The following is a 21,276-nucleotide window of genomic DNA, read 5'->3' on the forward strand; positions in this document are numbered from 1 at the left end:
GGGAGACACGCAAAACGAGTTGATGCAGCACTCCCAGGCAAACACACCCGGCAACTGTATGACCGATTATCGTGGAAAGAAGCGAGCGTGCTGGCTCAACTCCGAACCGGCATGGCAAGACTCAATGGATATCTATATCGAATCAACGTAGCAGACACGGACCAGTGTGCGTGTGGACAAGCGAGAGAGACCGTGGAGCACTTCCTATTTCGATGTCAAAAATGGACGGCGCACCGGACGGAACTACTACAATGTACCAACACCCACCGTGGAAATATATCCTTCTTCCTAGGAGGAAAGTCGCCTTCCGATGATCAGAAGTGGACGCCGAACTTAGAGGCAGTACGGGCCTCAATACGATTCGCCATCGCCACCGGCCGACTCGAGGCCACCTGACCATGCCAACGTACATAAATCACCCCCTTTCGCCGTTCTAACCCACCAACCACCTCGTGTTACCGATGGTAGACGCGCTTCAACTGCCGAAAATAGGATGTTGAACACTTGGAGAAATGCCTTCAAGCCAGCCTACTAACAAAATTACTAACTCGCGAGGATCCGCTGCGATACGGACATCTGAGATGACATATATTGCAAGGCTTTATGTATGGGCTCTGAGGAGACACAGTACTATATATATTATGACATGTAAAGTAGATCAGAGATAGTTGCCCTTTCGGCTTAGCCGCCGGGCGTTAATAAATTGTGTGTGTGTGTGTGTATACCTATTCTAGGTACGTATAAATGCATATATAATCTGCAAATCTAATTACCACGTACAATTCCTTAGATCCCAAAATAAACGCATTCTCAAATATTCCACCAAACACCCAATCATAAAAACAGTCAATCCTGCCCAAACCATTCAAACCTCTGTCTCTGCCTGATGCAATCTCACAGTCACCGGATCAGCAGGACAAGAAGTAAGCGAAACACCAAAACGAATCTCCTTCTCAGAGTTCACATCCTCAATCTTATCAAACCTCTGTAACAATCTCACTAGCACATAACTAGCTCTCATTAAAGCAAACTGCTGACCAATGCATGTTCTGGGTCCCCTATTGAACGGAATGTACTCCCAAGTGACATTCCGGCCGATCCACCGGTCTGGGTTGAAGATTTCTGCATCCTCGCCCCAGATATCCTTTCGACGGTGTAGGACATAAGTGCTGTACATGACTGTGCGGCCCTTGCGGACATAAATCGGGGAGGTACCGTCTTTCCCACCACCACAAGGGAGCGTGGTATCATTTGCCGCGCAACGGCGGTTGAAGGGCACGATCGGGTAGAGACGAAGGGTTTCTTTGAGAAAATGCTGGAGGTACTGGCATGATTTCAAAGACGCAAACTCCATGTTTCGTGGTTGACCGTAACTACCGAACTGCTCGAGGATATCGTTTCGAAGTCTTGCGAAGATGTCCGGGTGTCGTGCAAGAAGGAGGATCGACCAGCTCAGTAGAGAAGCAGTTGTATCACGGCCTGCCAGGAGGACGTTTAGAGATTCATCGCGCAACCTGACCGGGTCTTTTGTAGTACCAGTCAGAGCTTTCAGGAAGATATACTGTGATGAAACCTTTTCGATGTCCTGGGGTTTCTCTTCCTCCTGCTGCGCCTGAATTAGAGCAGAGCGAACGTACTTGTCCACGAAGGAGTGCACAATGTTGATACACTTCCGAAACTCTTCATTGTTGATGATCCAGTAGAGCCGCTCAAACCGGAGTCGCTCGGCGAGATACCACATGCACCGGTCAAACCCGTAGAGGAAGGTATCATCAGAGGCATGTCCCGCTTCCTTTTGCGTAGCAGCGATCTGGCTATCACAGCTTTCACCGAACAGGAACTCTGTGGCCGAGTCAAGGGTAAGACGAAAGAAGATGGCTTGCATGTCCACCGCAGAGGACCAGCCATCAGATAGCATCGGAATGGCACGCAACGCATTGTGAACATGGCGTTCTTCTCTGTGAATATTGCTCATCTGATCTCGTGTAAACTGAGGCCGTAGTAGTGATCGAGAACGCGACCAACTTTCGCCATCGGTAGTAAACTAAGTCCAGTCAGCGAACCTCCCCACACTCCCAAGAGAAAAACGATACTTCGATGCGGGGGAAGCACTCACAATTCCATGACCAACAACAGGATCAGCTACGTTACGACGCGTATCACCCAAACCGAAATCCTTGAACTGAGTCGCCAGCATAGCCTGGATATTCTTAGGATCGGCCGTGAACAGGTTCTGCCGACCAGCCTGACACATACGAAAGGTAAAAACGTATCTGTCATGCTGACGGGATAGAAATGCCATCCGCTTCTCTGCTAGTTGTGGGAGCAGCTTCTCCCTGGCTGCTTCAAGTGTCTCGAGGAGGATGGAAATACCGAAAGGGTCCCGGCCAGGGTAGACAGGGGGTTCTCCGCAGCCTATACTGCGAGCTTTCTGGGCATGATGCCAGGTGGAATAGAAGGAGAGAAGCAGACGCCCTGCAACGGCGAGTACCACAAGGGCTAGGACTAGCCAGATTTGCCTAGAGAGGCTGTTAAGCGCTGTGGTACCAGTAGAGGAGGCGCTGAGATACGCCTTTGACTCGGACATGGTGTGAGAGACGAAGTAGAAGAAAGTAATAATCTTATATGGTGATGTTAAAGCGTATACAGGACTAAATAACACTGGTGAAAGTAGGCAAGATGGAGTGAATTCACCAGCATGCTGTCGCAATATTAATATAACAATATTAATATTTTCATCATCATTAAGAAATGCGATGATATACTTGTATAGTAAATCCACCGTGGCAGAATCTTAATTTAGCATACATGGACAAGGGCCTATGATCGCTGGAAGATACGATGGTGGCACGGCTGAATGCCTTACCGACAGCCCCCACCTGCACTGAGCGGCACATTCTTCCTAATACGGTATGCCCTACCAACCCTGACTTCCAACTTAGCGTGGCCAGCATTTCTCTCGGCATGCTGATCATGATTATTTAGTTGAGGCTGTAAAGTGCCTCTACGGTGCCACGTATCCATCGCCTGGCAGATGAGACATAAACTCGGCAGATCAGCAATTGGGCTGACGTGATACGAGTTATATTTCTTTTACGACCACAGCACCGGCTTAGATGTCTTTATGGGCGGGTACGGGCATGGTGGAGGTGGTAATAAGTGGGCTCGGATCTAGAATAGATTCTGACCAGTACAAAGAACGAGATACTCAGTATCCTGGCCCCATCTTGCATTAGCCCTGCAATGGGAGGCCATATATGAAATACATTAGGCGGCTCCTCGTCGGGTAAGGATGGAGCTCATCTCTTCCATGATTCATGCCCTGTATCTCTTGCGGTCTATAAAGGTCGTATCTATTTATAAGAATCACCCTTCCCTGGCGCCTAATACCTTTTGCTGCTGTGTATTGACTCCTTAATTGCCAAGACCTATATTTCAGGGTCAACCTCGCTATGTCATCTTCAGGAAAAAACGAGAGCTCATCGTCCCTTGAGACTCATCCTCGCAGCCACATCCCCGACTGGAAGTGGAAGGGAACGCTTGGAGTCCTTGTTCTGACAACCCTCATTAATGGTCGGTTGAGCCCATATATCATTACACCACGCGCATCCCAAATCATCGTTCTAACGAAGTCATTGTTCTAGGTTATGATGTGAGCAATGTGGCCAACATCCAACCCGCCCTTTACAAGGCCTTCGGCAACATTACGCTTCTGCCATGGATCAGCCTGTCATTCAGTCTCGCCGTGTTTGCTGTCCTATCTTTCTCCCGAAAGATTTTGTATTGCGTCGACATGAAATGGATTTATATCGCTAGCCTTGTGATTTTTATGGCTGGTGCTGCTGTCGCTGGCGCAGCCCCCAATCTCCCTACGGTCATTGTTGGACGGATCATCATGGGTGTCGGTGGTGCTGTTGTATACCAAAGGTATGTTGCGATCGATCTCTGATGTTGTTAAACTGATAGAGCTCATAGTAACATAGCAACCTGACATTTGTCGCCGTCTTCGCCACGCCCGATGAGACACCTCGTCTATTCGGTCTTCTGAGCGCAATATGGGCCGTGGGTCTGGTCATTGGCGGCCCTATCGGCTCCGCTCTCGCCTCAAACAGACACACCACCTGGCGGTGGGCTTTCTACATGAACCTACCCTGGGTGGGTCTCAGTCTCGCGGGTGCCATTCTCTGCCTCCCGCGCAAATACCTAGGGCCAGACATTCCGTTGGTTTCTCGATTGATGGCGATTGACCCCATCGGCATTGCCTTCAACATGGCGGCCCCAGTACTATTTGCCCTAGCATTGGAGTTCTCCGGTCCTGTGTGGGACTGGGGTTCTGGTGCGTCTATCGCGACCTGGGTGGTTTTCGGGGTGGTCCTGGTTGGATGGATCGTCCAACAATACTGGTGCATTGGCACAACTTCTGAGCAACGCGCTATCCCCATTCACTTGCTTGGTCGGGTTGACCTGCTTCCGCTTTGGATCGCGTCCGGATGTGCGGGCGCATCGTACGCTATCACGCTCTACTACACACCGCTCTTCTTCGCGTTCGCTCGTGGCCACAGTGCCATGGAGCAAACTGTCCGGCTTCTTCCTTTTGTTCTGGTTTTCATCGCTGTGGTCATCCTCGTCGGAGCGTCGCTCGCGGTCTTTGGCCGCTACAACCTGATCTACATCGTTGCGGGTATTGCGACCATCGCGGGGGCTGGTGCTATGGCCGGCACACTTAGTCCTCATGTCTCCGAATCCCAGGTTTTGGGCCTGGAAGCAGTTATTGGCGTTGGTCTGGGCTGTTCTTTCCAGCACGGGGTAGGCGTCTCGAATGTGATAAATAAAACCCCACGCGACCGCGTCGATAGTGCGGTCATGTTCAATATGGCACAGATGGGCGGGATTGCAATTGCCCTGGCGATTGCGGGCTCGATTTTCCAAAATGTGGGGTACAACCTACTAACAGACGCCATTGGAAATAACGGGTACTCGGAAACAGAACTGCGTGAGGCCCTCGCCGGGGTATCGTCAGCGGTGTGGCAGTCCGGCAATCCCGAGGTTCTTTCTCGTGGGATTGACGCTGTGGCCACGGTGATTGGACGGGAGTTTTATTTAGTGGTGGCCGGCGGTGCCATCTGTCTCGTCTGCGGGTTGGTGATGAGATGGGAGCGATTGGACTATGGCAGGGATAAGAGCAAGGATGTCGAGGCGTGACCGCTTCTTACAATAATGTTTATTTTTAGCCACCCACTCGACTCTCACAAAAGGAATATCCAATATGCCTTAACCGAATTAGGTCGAATGTTGCGCGCACTCATGCCAAGTCTGCCAAGCGATAGATATATTTAGGTCATTGGCCAAAGGTTAATATTTCTACTGCGATGGGGCCAAGGCAGAATGGCCCTATATTTTGGTTGGAACCGAGTGGACGCTTTGGGCCCTGATCTGGCCACCTCCCGTTTATAGAGTAGTGCGAATGACGTTAAGTTCCTGCTGTGATGTTTAGCCTCAGAAATTCCCGCGGACTTGTAAATTATTACGGGGCTGAGAGTCTGGGCGCTGAGGCATCTCATTCATACCTCGATTGACTCGCTCCTTCGGCCTTGGAAGTGGCTCGAATAAAGTTCAGGATCGACACTACCATGCAAGTCCACACCGCAGCCAACCCCTGTTATCTAGTTGTAAAGTCCCATAATACTCACCGCTATGTCGTGGTATGGTTATAAATAGCATAGTTTTAACCCATTATAATTTCTATAAACCCAATCTAAAGTTACCGCAACCAGATCGCCAAGCAGGATGTGGTTGGCAACTTCATTGCGATACGCTCAACTGTAAGAGTGATGCTAGCACCACCCCTTTCCTCACTCCTTATTTCTCATGTTCATACACATAATACCGTATTCGCGGTCTCATACAGGACTTCCGTAGATGTCCTTCTTTGACTCCAATTCCGAACCTCTTCCCTGTGCTTGGCCTTGTTGGCCTCGCTCATGGGTCTCGCCGCTGTTGTCGTTCGTTTCTCAGGCCCCTCCGGTATTTCCGTAGACATCGTCCTCTGTGGAATTGGAAAGAACGGGCTCATCACGTTCGATGCCTAGTATCGCATCGATATCTAAAATCGCATCCTTTTCCAAGTATTTGTCCATGGTGTGGTCTAGACCTCTGCATAGCCCACAAAGCCCATAGCCCAACCCAACCCAACCCACGAATGGGTTGGGCTTTGGGCCCATCCTTCGAGCCCATCGGTGGGTTATGGGCCCAGAGTGAAAGCCCACAGGGCCCATTTCGGCCCATAATGGGCCCCCATTATTCATCAAACAATACAAACATACCAATGTATCGCAGCTGCATAAGTAATGCATTTTTCCCTGGTTTTTTTGGGTATTCCAATTACCGTCTAAGCCGTACATGAACCATCTTCTTCTTATAAGCTTATATGATTGATTGAGAAGATATTAAGTGATAGATGCTAGGTGGTTGAATTATATTAATAATGCTCATACATATCATCCTCAACTCGCATCCTCTTCCTCCCTGATGTACGCTGCTGAGTATGAGTAGTCGGTAATTGTGGTGCAGCAGCATCATCATCATCTCCGTCAAGACTGTAGTTATCAATATCTATCAAATCCCCAGATAGATCACCCTGTTCTTCAGTATCACTAATCTCATCAATCTCAACATCATCCGGCGTCTCATCCTTCTCTTCCATCAATGCGTCGATCTCATTAGAAGTAAAGAACTGCTTCAATTCCTCCGCTTCCTGTACATCAAGGTCAAACTTAGATGTACAGAGGTATAGCATTAGCTCTTCGATGGTGCCCGATTTCAAAGAGCCGCGGCGATAATGGCAGATATCGCGCGTAGTATTAAACAGACGTTCCACACCAGCACCCGTTGCTGGGATTGCAAGATAATCCCGTGCAAGTGAAGCGATAGCTGGGAAACGAGATTCATTCTCTTTCCAGAATGAGAGCGGCTCCGAATCAGTTATATCTATATCAACATTAGTATCTATTAGATAAGTGATCGGAAGGATTCAACCTACTGCCATCAAGATACTGCGTTATTTTATCAACAACCGGCTTTGACTTGGGGATAGATTTCTGGCTTCGAACAAGATTGTGAAGAACTGATCTTGGTGTCGATGTAGAAGACCCTTGCGGGCCCTTAGCACTATCAAGACGTTCCTGGATTGGAGTAAGTGCATCCTGGAATGCTACTCGATACTGATCCCGTAGCTCTTTAGCGTCGGACCAGTCATTAGAAAGAAAGAATTGGAATCTATTATCCGGCGACAGCATTGTACAAACTGCATAGATATGCCCTCGCATTTTATCAGTCTCCTTGTAGTAGTCGCGTAATTTTGACCAGCTAGTATCGAGAGAAGCAAGCATCTGCTGCTTCCATACAACTCGCTTTCGTTTCAATTGTCTTTTTGATCGTTCAATATGCTCAAATAGCAAATTATAGATCTCAAAGACAAGATGTGATGTCACATCTCGTGTCTTTGAGAGAGCAAGTGTATAATCAAAGAATGGCTTTGTAAGACAAAGAAGATAGTCAATCTGACGCCATTGATCATCATCTAGTGCGAAGTCTTGCTCATTGAACTGATCACAGAATTGTATGATAAAGATACGGAGTCTCTTGGCTCGCCGGAGCATAAGATATGTTGAATTCCACCGAGTCTTCACATCTTGGAGAAGCATAATCCCTTGCCCTGAAGGTTGAAGTGCGATAAATGAATCTCGGCGCTGAGGACTAGCGCGGATGTATACAGCAAGTGCTCGTATTCTTTTCAAAGTATGCGAGATATCCCGTTTTTTTGTATTCGCCCTTGCGAGAGTAACTTGTTGCTCAGTCCATTTGGTTTCTGTAGTCTCATTCTGAGGGACTGCTTTGAGACGGTCAAGTAGCTGGTTCAAACTCAATTGGATCACATGCGTAAGACAGGGGATGCGGATGATGTTGATATCCCGTGCATTAGATAAAGATTGTTGTAGCAAAGATTGCTGTAGTGTATCAACCAGAGTCTTATTATTCGACGCATTATCAGTGGTCAATCTAAATATCCGGTCCTCAATTTCATGCTGAGTAACCGTCTGTATGACAGTTGTACTTAGGTTCACACCGGAATGTGTTCCATGAAGGGGTTTGAAACCGAGTAGCACCTCGCGGTAGACCCAGTCAGCATCGATAAAATAGCCAGTAATGGCTATAAATCCTTGCCCAAATGGAGATGTCCAACAATCCAATGCAATTGAGATCCTTGCATGCTCCGGTAGCATCCTAAGTATATTCTTTTGCCGCTCTTTCACACGAAGAGATAGCCGACGTTGAATTGTAGTAGCGCATGGTATATCCAAAGGGCTTGGGGCTAACTGTGATTGCGAAATCAAGAGACGAAAGGATGGGTTTTCGATAAGTCGGAATGGGAGTCGGTTGATGGTAATGAATTGTAGGAGTTGATCGTTCCAGTCCTCTTGCGAGAAAGATGCTTCCGCTTCGGTATGACCCTATATTGATATTGATATAAGTAAGTAGTATGAAAGAAGGATAGGACTGTATATACCGATTGAATAAACCCTCTCATTACCCCCTTTTGCTTCCGTATCCCTGTAGCTTTTTTACAAGCTGCAGTTTCCAGATGACGAGTGATAGTCGTTGTACCATGACGGTTGACCTTTTCAGTACTCTTACCGTTGCCAGTTTGTTTCTTAGTGCCATAAGGATGCTCAAGGATAAGACCGCAACGCTTGCACATCACCTTCGGGCTCCCAGAAACTATATGCGCCACTTGTTCATACTGTTTCCAAGTCTCCGAAGCAGAACCATGCTGGGAGTCCCATGGAATCATCGTGTTGGTAGATCCATAGTCGGTCTGTAACCACCAATCAACCCAATTGCTGTGATTCATCGCGTCGAAAAGAAAATAAGTGCCTATTCTACCAGGACCAACTCGTTGAAAGCACTGAAAATGTTCTGCTTCTAAGGCAATTGACGAAGGAATAGACGGCTGAAGAAACGATGAACGACTACGGTGGTAGCTGCTGGATGCCTGGTGAGAGGTAGTAAATGATATAGTATCGAGGTCAGGTTCAAATGGGTCGAACTGAGATGATCCAAACTCGGTTTGCTGGCTTTGCGACATGATCAGTTGACGATTCAATAATGAAGATTGATTCAAAGATGAAGATGTATAGTATGAAATGTATAGTAGGAAGGATATAGGGCTTTAGGGGGATAGCTTCAAGGTCATACATTACAAAAGGCCACTTCTTGAATCTTGATAGTAGCATTAAACAGCAAATTGATGCAATAAACAGAGGATTCATCATAGTGCTAGTCAGAATTGAAACGTATGATTATAATACTCGTATATGATTGGCTGCATCGTGCATATTAAGTGGGCTTAGCCCATCAAAAGCCCATAGATAGCCCATTCCCAGCCCATTTCCCGGTCTATTTCGCAATATTATGATCCAAAAAATTTCACCCGATGGCTTAGGATATATTTTTAAACCTCTATTACCTCGAGATCAGCTATAATATCACCTATCTATAAAAGCAGAAACAAAGAAGGAGAGATAGGTATCCGTCAGTATAAAGTTCAGTCATGTAAACCTACAAAACATGAATTTGATACTTGGTTTTATACTTCAACAGAAAGATGCACCTAGTTCAATCTAGATAATATATATATCTCTTCATACTGATACTCAGTACGCTATAATAGTATGAATTCATGGTCAAATTGGATCTTTTTTGGGTGATTTTGTATGAAATCTGGCATCATGATGTTGAATTCAGTATAATATCTACTCAATTCCTACAATATTGTACTTCTGATGGTGATAATATAATAATACTGAATATACAGGCTGGAACTTGCGTAAAATACAGCTATTAATCAGCTACTTTATGCATGCCAAGACTGTATTTGTGCGTAGAAATGGGCTTTGATGGGGGCCTTATGGGCCCCCATTAATGGGCTGTGGGTTGGGTTGGGCTTTGAATATTGGGCCCATAGCCCACTGTGGGTTGGGCTTTGGGCCGGGGGTATGGGCCCATTTGTGGGCTATGCAGAGGTCTAGTGTGGTCATAGCTCCGTTTCATCCCTGCGGGCTGAAGGTAGTAGGTAGAATACTCCATCATCCTCTGCCACCAAAAGGACACAGTGTATCGCGGTTCATTCTCGTTGCTCTCCAGGGACGTGGGTGAGTATCCGTTCAACAGCTTGATGATGTCTTTATTTTCTCTGAAGTCTGTGGGCCGTTATCCATTCAACAGCTTGATAACTTCGCGAAATGCAGAGTGGGTGCACCTTGGTAGTCGAAGGCGTCAATTGGACGCCCGTAGGGACAGGCCTCCCGAAGATATATCAAATCTTTATAGTTCTCCTCGTGTGCGGTTGTCATGTCACGCACTATATGTATCGAAGCCTCGTCTATCTGAGCGTAATGCTCATATATATAGTTAGTGATCTTTTTGGCCTAGTTTGTAACTCGCCAGTCCAGGGGCAGGTTGTAACAGCGGCCAAAGGAACATCCACTAGAGACACCGTAGAAGACGACTAACATGAAATCTCTACCTAGGTAGAGATCGAAGCCAACCAAATTTGTAAGTGGCGTAGTAGGCTATTGATCTTTGGCAGCGTCGAGCTTTCGATCTTGCAGTTCGAAGGCTTCGAGCATGGATCGAAGCGAGGCAACAGATATTGGTATGGGTACTCGGCCTGGCAGCCGGTTCCATTTTGGAGCTCCTTTGTTCAACAGAGATCCATTTGGGCAATGGTCAGGCTTGTCAATCTCGCAGATCATCTGATACCCAGACTTGAAATGCATCTGTGCCTCAGGGTACTTGTTCTCCAAGCAGCAAATGGATGTGAAAAGAATGCAAAGGGTAAGAACCAGCCACCAGCCCTCGGGTGAGTACGATTTCAGCAGGTCCTTGACGGCTAGGTTATAGTGCAGGAGGGTATGCAAATTGTCAGGCGTTGTAGACGTGCCAACAGGTACAGTGGATATAGAAGATTCATGAGCTGACGCGAGGCTAATAATGGCATGCCAGATCGCACTGTCGAGGTGGCAAGCTCTAGGAATTTCTGTCTTCCAAAATGTAGAATCAAAGACACCTCCTAGAGAGGGCGCTGTCACATCGACGAAGAAACGGAAGCTGCGTAGTTCCTTGGGGTTCGTGCTAGGGAGAGGCGAGATGGGATTGGCCACAATCTGAAGGGCCCGGACCAGGAGGTTCTGTGGCTTGTGGGGCCCAAAGACAGGTGCAGTAGCATAGCTATCACACTTACGGCCAGCAGAAACACACTGCTTGCATTCCAATCTCACCTCGTCGCAATTCTGAGTCCTATTGATAGTGGCTTAGTTAGAGCTGGACACTAAGCACTGCCTGAAGGGACATACCTGCAGGTATTGCACTCAGTTCTACCTTTGGTATGGTAGGCTCGTTTAACTTTAGTGTTTGTGACTCGTGGCTGGCTGCCATCGGCCTTATAGGCTGTAGGGGGCGCCACAATAATGGCTGACCTCTCAGTAGGACGCTGTTTCGGTTTTGAGGGGGTGAATTTCAGCTATTGGAACTTGAAGCGTCGGGCTCCATTACCGACACATGGAATCTGTAGGCGAGTGCACCGCGAACATTTGGGGGTTGATTCATCACACTTCTTTTTTTTTGTTGACGACACGCCTCACAGCCGCGACTTGATGGAATACCGGGCATTGAACAGTCAGCAGCCTCATATGATTTACTGCTCAAATGGTTTTTCCGAGTGGGGTGAGGTACTTGGATGGAGACAAGAGCCTCCCCCGCGCAGTTCCTAGATGACGGCGCGAGGACCGTGCGAAAGAGCGGTGGGGCGGGTGTGGGGGCGGAGAATGGACTTCATTGTCGGATTAAAGTCTTCCCGGTCCGACTCTCCCTCTCATTTCTTGAGATAATAGGGTGTCGAGTACCATGCATGATGCATGGTAGAAATTACCAGGTCAATACAAACCGGAAAATCAATGGACCGTCATGATAACGGTACCATACAAAAATACATACATTGCTTAATCATCGATGTCCGTACAGATTGGAAAAACAACGGACTTTGTCAATTTAGTTAGTTAGAGAATTTTACATGTCAATTTTGCATACATTGTCGTACACGTCTTATTTCTGTCATAGGGGATAGAGCAGGCAATTTGACTGTATTGAAGCTAACTGCACTATATGTAAGGGGAAAAGAAGAAGAAGAGGGAGGGGAAGCTATTTGTAGCTGCCAGTTCTGTCAAACAGGATCAGGTGATCTCAACACCATTAACAAACTGATCGTTTGAAAGGCACTTGCGCCTAGAAGCCAAAGGGTCTTTCTTCAAAATCTCGCCTCAGAAGCCCATTTTGGTAGCTAATGGAAATGGGGGGAACAAGTGTTTGAGTTGAGCGCAACATCACCAGGGCACCTGGGCAGGGCTGGAGGACGACTAACGATGTTAGGCGGGTGCAAAATAGTGGTGTTCCAGGGCTGTGGGCAATCAAACAACAGCTTGACGTCCAACGTTACGAATGGAAAGGCGCCCGTTTTTGGTGTCGAAAGCGCTCATTTTCGACGGCAATCCCACAGGTCTTCATATTTTAGATGCAAAGAGAGAGAGAAATAAACTAGGGGGAGGGGTTTTGTTGGGACCTCCAGTCACATTAGGTTCGAAATCCGACAAATAGTCTCTCATAGTTTCAATACTATATTTAACACGAACTGGATATTTATTGCGCTGGAACTAGTACTTCAGTTGGAAATAGACAGCTGCTATATACAACATAAAAAATAACAGGAAATCAAGACCTCTACCGCCAGAGCATCTTATTGCGCCCAAACAGGCATATTGTGAAGTGAAATCGTGGGCAATATCCATGACTCAAACCCTGAAAATGCCGACAAAGTCACAAAGGTTGAAGACTTATTCCAAGCTACCCTCTCCGACGCAGCGCTTCAGAGGGTATGAGTCTCCCAAACAGGTGGTAACAACACCCTTGACCCAGGACAAGGAGTTGGCTCCGTACTTGTAAGTATCCTGGGTGAAAGAATCAGCCTGGAAGTGTTCATATTGTCCACTTCCGGGCTGTCCGCTGAAGACGTATCCGCTTCTGCGGTTGGTCAAAGGGTTGCTAACAATCGCACCCCACTTGTTCTTGGGGATTGTCATCGTGACCGTGCCGGTGAGAGTAGCAGTTTCGGTGTACTGGTAGCTGACGGTGGTACCGACACTAAGGAATCCTTCGACGGTGGCGGTATACGAGGCACCAACGGTGATGCTGTTTGCGATCATTTGACCTGATGCCATAGCAGCGGTAGCATCGGCTTCGTTGGCGTGCACGATGCTAGACATCGAGAGGTCCCAGCCGAGGAATTTCTGGTCGGGGAGAGGGATGATGAATTGGGCGCCGTCGCGCTTAGCCAGACGTCTCGAGGGGGCGGAATCATTGGATCCAGTCTCAATGAACTTCGGGGGAGAATCGGTAGGTGGAGACAGAGAGACTCCAGGTAGATGGGCAGCTAGGTCTCTCTTGTTGATAGTCTGTGTGGTGCCATCTTCCAGAAGAAGAACAGCCGTGTCGGCTGTATCGGCCGGCAGGGCAGAAACGAATGCACTGTTGGCACAGAGAGAAGCAAGGAAGACGAAGTCGATCTTCATGATGTCCGACAAGGAGGAGTTTGGTAAAAGTCCGGGGGTATTGACCGAGAATGGGTCTTGAGGGAAGTGATATCGCAAATTCAGCGACGGAAAGGACACGCTATTTAGAGTCTCTCGGGGAAGGCAACGGCTTTTCCAGCAGCCCCGGAAGGATGGTATATTTTGTCAAACTAGACGAGACCATCCTACGGAGCCATATTACCGCAGCAGATCTACAACATACCATCACCATAGAATCTCAGCATAGTCACGCCAGAATCCACCTTGTTTCAGCTGTATACTTCCGAGGAATAGCCGGGGATGTACCGATGCTGGTGATATCAAGCCACGATGGGGAGAGATTGCGACAGGCTAATCAATTTGAGTTCCCGCAGGAGCTCCGGAGGATGATGTATGTAGATCATGGGCTGTGTACTAGTGATCCTACTGGTCAAATGCATTGGTCCTGAAGAAAGCCACGGGGCAATTGAGACCTGGGGCGTGTAACGGCCGTGGGGCAAATTTGCCGATCCTGATAAGGGGCTGTGAGACGCCGTGGGGGCCAAATCCAGTTCAACCAGAAGATTCCGTGCGAGATCGTAGAAACACTATTTGGTATTGGAATTTTTGAATGTGTTGACGAAGGTAATATCAACCATGAGGATTAAAATTCATTTTACGACTAGATAGCCACTTGAAATGAAGAGCTGAACCCGTCAATCATCTTGTAGATCCGGAGCGCGAACCCTGACAGATACAGTTCCCACGTGCTGGTGGCCTAGAACCTAAACGGCTAGCTAAACTCTAAATTCTTCCTAATCAGCTCTATAGTACCCACGTAGGTTTTGGTTGTGAGACATATTGCGCATTAAGGGACCTTGCAGAATGACAGGAGCGATTATAAAGTGCCAGGGAGTCAAATAGGGAAATGCAGATCAAAGATCATCGTTCCGATGGGGATTGCTCGGAAATTATGTCTTATATTGTCTCATTTCGACAATGGGGATCTGTATGACCTGACGTGCGGAGAGACGGGTAAACTCAATTTAGAAGGATTTAGAAGGACTATCTAAGTACCTTTTAACGTACCGCTTCTCTGGCATTTCGAGCATCATTTAAATCTACGTCTGCCACCCAATCCTCCAAATCCAGCCTGATAATTACCTCCCATACCATTGCCATCAAGATGAAGTCCATTTCACTTATTATCGCAGCTCTTGCTGTTGGGTAAGACCTTCTCCAGATTGACATCATTGATACAGACACTGATTCTTCGCAGTGCTTTCGCCGACCTGCACACTCAAGGTGTTTGCATCGATATCCCTGCCAAAGGAGTGGTAAGTACAAGATGGAAATTTATACCCCTATGGAATGCAATTCTAACTGCATTATAGGAGGTATACAACAAAGCTGCGACTGAAAAGGCATGCACTGCCTATAAGAACCGAAACACTGGTAGCAAGCAATGGGATACATGCCCCGATTGTACACTTCTGAACGAGAAGGACTTGCTATACTATTGCGAGTCTCAGGGAAAGCACATCGGAGGTGATGAGCTAAACTATTACTGCACCCAAAACGGTGCAGGAGACAGTGTTGCTTGGTGAGAAGTCTGAGAATAGCAGCCAGGATTGACAAAGATATCTTGATGTACTTTGTACTTAACCGATGCGAGGTGAATTTATGAAGCTGGTGCTGCGCTTTTGGGCCCATGCTATATTTCTACACCGTCTGGGACCCAGTTAGAACTGCTTTACATCTTTTTTCTTTTTAGACACTCGTAATGTAGCTCATGATAATCTAGTTCTAAGCCGAATAGATAGCTGCCTTCGGCTCGGACTCTCTGGACATGTGATGAAGAATTGACTTAGTACGAGTAAACTCGATTGACGGTCGCATGTATAGTTATGCAAATTATCACGATACGAAGTTTCACATAGGAGTAAATTGCTTCCACCACATGTTAAAACTATTGAAAAATGGCTGTCTCGGCTTTTTGAAGGATTCCTACGCTAAGTTGAGCCATCTAGGCAACAACTTTAGAGTTCCCTTTCTCAACACAGTGCTGTAGTTAGTCCAAGGCTACCAATCTTGAAGAAAGTAATATAACAGGTAAATGAGATGGTTCCATTACTTTTGAATAAAGCGAAACTGACAATTGACAGTTTGTCCAGCTCAATCACTCGATCTTCACTAGATACAGCCACTTCAAGTCAAATCCATTATTCTCTCCCTCTTCTCCCATGCCCAGCATTTACCGTTTGTCAAAGTGCCTACTGAGCTCCAAGATCCGATAAATCCTTTTCTGTCGACCTCCCTGCCAAGCTACCACCAACCATCATAAAGGCCCCGTGGGTTTGGTTCATTGTGATCACAGGGAGGCTGTACTGCTCCGCCGTGGTTTCCAGGGAGATTTGGGTGGTGGGTATATCTGTTGTTACGCCACGGCGTTGGAGGATTGCAGCACGATGTCTTGGTAAAGTACCTTGCGAACACGAGTGCGAACACGAGAGTGGATACATAGTATATGCGCTGTGTGGGTAGGTTGCCCCCCCCCCCCCCCTGCCCCCCCCCCCATGTTCCGCCGTTGGCAAAAGCCCATGTGCGACCCGGGAGAGGTTTGGACCCACTGTTTACTATAGAGAACGGGAATGTGCGCTTGCGCCACTAGACGACAGCTCCCTAATCACGACGTGGTGGTAGACACGCACTCCGGAGTAGCCATAGCCCGAGCGGTTTCCGACATCGTATTCGGTCCGCTGTACGGGAGTTAAGGTCATAGGGCTCGTAGCTTTCGGGTTGGATGCGGGCGAAAACGTCTAGCTTGTCGAGGATGACCGATGCATTTGGGGAGATTACGATAGCTCGCCGATGCATTTGGGGCAAGGGCGGATGTCATAGATAGTGCATGTTATGAAGCCTTTTTGTAGGGCTAGGGTTAGGAAGAGGCCGAAAAGACTTCCCCCGATGATAGCTACGTTGGTGGTGGGCAATTTCATGATTCGAGAATAGTATAGTGACATCATTGAATATGAGGCCGGGGGGTTGATTATTCTGTATATTTCTAGATTTTTCTATCCCAATTCATACTGTACCATCATGGTTTTGCTGTATTCCAAGGTTGCTTACCGTTCCCACGTGGAGATAACATCTTGATCCGAATCAGATCCGGAATTGAATGTTAGTGTATGGCCGATGTGTGCAACATTCTGGAGCATGCTACTCAGAGAATGTTCTCAATAGAGAGGAATGTATATATGTATTCGCTATTAATGGGGTCACACAGATAAATAAGGTAAGTGGGATCTATCTGAATGTGTTGACCCATGAGGAGTCTGGCCACCCGACGAAAATATATATAAGCTAAGGTCCGTCACAATTCCATATACATACGTACTTCTCCAGCTATCATCCATTACAAGCCAGTCCTCTCCGCGATGCATATTTATTCGAAGCACGAGACCAATAACGATTTAGGAACACTTTCGAATGGAACTGACATGAAAAATGCGTTAAAAATGCAAGTGTAGACATCGACATTGTCACGCGACCCGCCCCTCTACAGTTGCAAGATGATCTTATAATACTTGTGACACCTCATAAACTGTCCCTTATCATTCGCATTGGACCATAATAGGTAATTAGCTCGAGTCGGCGGATAGTACGTCGGCGGACTCCAGCTCATTTTTGCGACTGAAACAAAATACCTCGGAGGTCACGGTATCGTTCCAGCGATGTCGCTGCTGGTTTTTTTTTTCTCTTTCTTTTTACGTGTAATATCGCTACATTGATTCACGAAGCATTACGAGACTGTTTTACATAGCATAAGAAGTCCACATTTTGAAATTGATATTTGTGCCCCATTATGGGGAAGATGGGGAAGGTAATTAATTAGCGATTATCGAGTAGCGTACGAGAACCCCGTCGCTCCCTGGCCTTTCAACTTGTCGACTCCCATCTTTTCTGGGACCTAACAAGTTAAGGCTTACTTATTACAGCTAGTGAATTCTACAATATCAGCGTCAAAACATACTAGGTACTATCAAGTGCTACGCAACATTGCATCGCACTCATGCCTCGGGCAATTCGGAAGCATGGCACACCAAGCAAACGCGTCTGCGTAGCAAAAACGGTGGCTCCTCACTAGCCTAGCTCAGTAGTGCATAAAGGGGCAATGGCATATTCCTAGCCGGGTTCATGTAAGCCGGATAACCGGCATAATTTGAGCAAACATTGAAATTTTGTGCACAAATGTCTCGGATATCTATTGAACAAGAGTCAATTCAGAATTTAATGTTATTCGCATATAACAATGATCCCTTCCGAGGATGCCCGAGGTGACATTGAAATACTCCAATTTCTTGTTATGCTTCTCTACTAGACCGTTTCTAGGTACTTAGCCCAATAACGGGTTGGGCCGCACGGGAGACAATGTACCCGTTAGTAGCTCAATGCAAATTTACTGATGTAAGTACCCTTTGTATGGTACCACAATAAAAAAGGTACTTATAATCAAAATTTCTCATAACTCATATCTCTTAACTATGAGATAGGATATTCAAAAGATAAGTTGATGTTAAGAATCGGGTCTACTTTGTGAGTTCCAAAAAGAAGACAAAACGTGTTTTCCTACTAGAAGATGAAAAAAGTGCACACTATTGATGTTCCCTCGACTGTCACCTTTCTCTTTAGAGTAATCTCTTGTACTCTAATCATGATACCATATATTGAATATGTTCTGAAATTACGCTCATTTTTTATCTATACAATAGTGCGGTGGAGAAATATTACGAAGAAATTTTAATCATAAGTACCTTTTGTATGGTAGTACCACACAAAAGGTACTTGTATTAAGAAATTCTGCACCAAACTGTCTGCTGGTCTTTGAATAAGGATTTAATGAAAAGAGCGCAGAGGTATGCTCTGGACACCAAAAGGAATTCCCACACCCCGCATCCCAACTAAGAAAATGGATCGGCTCCATGCGGGATTCAATCCTGGAGTGACCCCGATTCCCTTGAAACAGGAATAGGAACCCAACCCGCCAAGACCCGGGGTTTTGGCCAACAACCCCTGCCATGGCTGACTCTCCCGAGATCGGGCTCTGAGACCTGATAGGTGAGAATCTTGCTTCCAGAAAATTCTAGTGCTTCTCTCGTAATAAAGTTAAAAGCGCCACAGTCGGACTTTAGTTTATGCACCATTACTTTAATTTTTCGAGCTTCTCGTGACAACTGGTTCTTTTAGAGGCAAATTGTATGATCTGGGGTTGAAATTTGGGGTAAACCCAATCTAAGGACAATACATAAAACCTTGACTAAAAGTTTCTAAAAACGTTATCGCTGAAGAGAGATATTGGGGGCGCATCCGGGGGGCTGTTCAACGCCGGGCCGGGTACGCCGGGCCGGTAACATGTATTGGCCTGGGTGCATACCGTGTACGGGGTTGGCTCGCCAGACGCCGAATACCCCACAAACGTGGAAGGCGCACCGGTGAAGATACGCTTAGGTAAGCATCCCACGGTGTCGCTAGCCAAACCCATGAACGCATTTTTCAACGCCATCTTCAAAGTTGCAACCTCATTGGCATTTTACCCCGGACACCCCCAGTGTGTGTTTGAGCGAGTTCGTCATTCGGCAACAATTGCCCTCCCCGCAGTCACGAGCATCTCTCAACCAGCACATATCTGGTAATAGAAGATTTTATTAACCTTTATAATTTCGGACGCCAAGCAAAAGCTCTTGGCCAACCGTTCATTTTTGGGCCTCCACAAGCGATTTTCGCTGCCTTTTTCTCTCGCCCTGGACGGTTTCTTTTCTTCGCTTTTCCATATCATATACTATTCAACAATATGAGCGTCCCTGAAGCACCTCGTCCTATTCAGGACTACGAAGTATACAATGAGTCAACCGACATGGAGAAGAAGGCCTATCCGGTAGAGCCTACAGACGATCCCTTTGGAAACGAAGAATCTGGGGAAGTGAAGTATCGTATCATGCCATGGTGGTCAGTATCTCACTCTATTTACTGTGTTTGTTGCACCAAAAAGCAAAGTTCTGACTTTTATACAGGCAAGCTGGAACGCGTGAGACCCCATCATTAACCCCAGTCAATAGCATCCCCTTTCTAATACTGTTCATCTAGTGATGGTCGCTGAAAACATCTCGCTTGGTATCCTATCTCTTCCGTCCGCAGTAGCAACCCTTGGAATTGTCCCGTAAGGAAACGTCTGCCTCCATGATGCAGGAACAAAACTGACCATCTCCCAGGGCATTCCTCATTATTATGTTCTTGTCCGGCATCTCGTGGTACACTGGATACACCATGGGCCAGTTCAAGCGGCGTTACCCCCAGGTCCACAGCATGGGCGATGCTGGTGAGCTTCTTCTAGGCCCCATCGGACGCGAGATTTTCTTCGTCGGCCAGCTGCTGTTCATCATCTTCTTGATGGCCAGTCACATTCTCACCTTCTCGGTCCTGTTCAACACTATCACGAACCACGGTACCTGCACCATTGTCTTCGGAGTTGTCGGCTTGATCGTCAGCTGTGTTGCGGCCCTCCCACGCACGGCAGAGAAAGTCTTCTGGATGTCCATCATCTCCGCCATCAGTATCCTGGTCGCCACCATCGTCACCATGGTTTCCATCGGTGTCCAGGCGCCCGCTGATGTTCAGAACGATATCGTCGCTACCCCGACCTTCCAGGAAGGTTTCTTGGCCGTCACCAACATCGTCTTCGCCTTCATTGCCCACGTCTCTTTCTTCGGTATCATGTCGGAGATGCAAGATCCCCGCGATTTCCCCAAGGCCCTCGCTATGCTCCAGATTGTCGATACTACTATGTACGTTGTGACCGCCATGGTCATCTACTGCTATGCGGGCCCGGATGTCGCATCTCCCGCTCTCTCGTCAGCTGGACCTATGATGAAGAAGATTGCCTACGGCCTCGCCATCCCAACGGTATGTTACTTGTCTCCTTGCGGTTGATTTGTGAGTCTGTTCTAATCTTTAATAGGTCATTGTTGCTGGTGTTGTTTTCGGTCACGTTGCTTGCAAGTATATCTATGTTCGAATCTTCCGCGGCGAGCGCTCGCACCACATGCACCAGAAGACTCTCCTGGCTACGGGAACATGGGTTGCGATCGGCCTGAGTACCTGGACTGTTGCGTGGATCATCGCCGAGTCCATTCCGGTGTTCAACGAGTTGCTGAGTTTGATTGTATGTTCTCTAAGCATTTATCACCGTGCGTCTACTAACTTGTTCTGCAGAGTGCACTATTTGGAAGCTGGTTTAGCTGTAAGTCGAATTTTGAACCTAAGATCTTGATGGAAAATGGATTACTGACTGAGAACAGACGGCCTCCCTGCCATTTTCTGGCTCATGATGAACAAGGGAAACTGGTTCTCGTCAATCAAAAAGACCACCCTAACTATTATCAACGTGATCATTCTTGGAATTGCTTGTGCTATTGTATGTTTTGCCCCTCTGCATAATTCGGAATTCCTGGCTGACAAGACTAGTGTGGATTGGGACTCTACGTCTCGGGAGTGGCCATCAATGAGAGCTCGTCCAAGGCTAGCTGGACCTGTGCCAACAACGCCACCTAAACCCGAT

At 47.2% G+C, this 21,276-nt stretch overlaps 7 protein-coding genes across 7 annotated transcripts; 3 read left to right on the plus strand and 4 right to left on the minus strand.

Annotated features, from left to right (window-relative positions):
• Positions 1 to 865: 865 nt before the first annotated feature.
• N7455_012042 (cytochrome P450) lies at positions 866 to 2,587 on the minus strand (the record flags this gene model as incomplete). Its single annotated transcript, XM_040960839.2, has 2 exons — positions 866 to 2,044; positions 2,117 to 2,587. 2 exons carry the CDS (start codon positions 2,585 to 2,587, stop codon positions 866 to 868), a joined length of 1,650 nt encoding a protein of 549 aa, XP_040808700.2.
• An 865-nt stretch (positions 2,588 to 3,452) lies between these two features.
• Positions 3,453 to 5,202, plus strand: N7455_012043 (uncharacterized protein; the record flags this gene model as incomplete). Its single annotated transcript, XM_040960814.2, has 3 exons — positions 3,453 to 3,573; positions 3,645 to 3,927; positions 3,984 to 5,202. The coding sequence occupies 3 exons, from the start codon at positions 3,453 to 3,455 to the stop codon at positions 5,200 to 5,202; spliced, it is 1,623 nt and encodes a 540-aa protein (XP_040808727.2).
• A 5,429-nt stretch (positions 5,203 to 10,631) lies between these two features.
• N7455_012044 (uncharacterized protein) lies at positions 10,632 to 11,496 on the minus strand (the record flags this gene model as incomplete). The annotated part of the gene is made up of 3 exons (XM_065606803.1): positions 10,632 to 11,289; positions 11,340 to 11,358; positions 11,415 to 11,496. The coding sequence occupies 3 exons, from the start codon at positions 11,494 to 11,496 to the stop codon at positions 10,632 to 10,634; spliced, it is 759 nt and encodes a 252-aa protein (XP_065459969.1).
• A 1,451-nt stretch (positions 11,497 to 12,947) lies between these two features.
• Positions 12,948 to 13,682, minus strand: N7455_012045 (uncharacterized protein; the record flags this gene model as incomplete). The annotated part of the gene is made up of 1 exon (XM_040960836.2): positions 12,948 to 13,682. One exon carries the CDS (start codon positions 13,680 to 13,682, stop codon positions 12,948 to 12,950), a length of 735 nt encoding a protein of 244 aa, XP_040808716.2.
• A 1,165-nt stretch (positions 13,683 to 14,847) lies between these two features.
• Positions 14,848 to 15,268, plus strand: N7455_012046 (uncharacterized protein; the record flags this gene model as incomplete). The annotated part of the gene is made up of 3 exons (XM_040960851.2): positions 14,848 to 14,888; positions 14,941 to 14,998; positions 15,056 to 15,268. The coding sequence occupies 3 exons, from the start codon at positions 14,848 to 14,850 to the stop codon at positions 15,266 to 15,268; spliced, it is 312 nt and encodes a 103-aa protein (XP_040808711.2).
• Positions 15,269 to 18,978: 3,710 nt separating this feature from the next.
• N7455_012047 (uncharacterized protein) lies at positions 18,979 to 19,224 on the minus strand (the record flags this gene model as incomplete). The annotated part of the gene is made up of 1 exon (XM_065606804.1): positions 18,979 to 19,224. The coding sequence occupies one exon, from the start codon at positions 19,222 to 19,224 to the stop codon at positions 18,979 to 18,981; it is 246 nt and encodes an 81-aa protein (XP_065459970.1).
• A 288-nt stretch (positions 19,225 to 19,512) lies between these two features.
• N7455_012048 (uncharacterized protein) lies at positions 19,513 to 21,269 on the plus strand (the record flags this gene model as incomplete). The annotated part of the gene is made up of 8 exons (XM_040960872.2): positions 19,513 to 19,667; positions 19,733 to 19,746; positions 19,806 to 19,878; positions 19,931 to 20,621; positions 20,677 to 20,880; positions 20,931 to 20,958; positions 21,017 to 21,132; positions 21,183 to 21,269. The coding sequence occupies 8 exons, from the start codon at positions 19,513 to 19,515 to the stop codon at positions 21,267 to 21,269; spliced, it is 1,368 nt and encodes a 455-aa protein (XP_040808726.1).
• Positions 21,270 to 21,276: the final 7 nt, after the last annotated feature.

Source organism: Penicillium solitum (assembly GCF_028829755.1).
Source record: "Penicillium solitum strain IBT 25940 chromosome Unknown utg000009l_segment0_segment0, whole genome shotgun sequence".
NCBI classification, from domain to species: domain Eukaryota; kingdom Fungi; phylum Ascomycota; class Eurotiomycetes; order Eurotiales; family Aspergillaceae; genus Penicillium; species Penicillium solitum.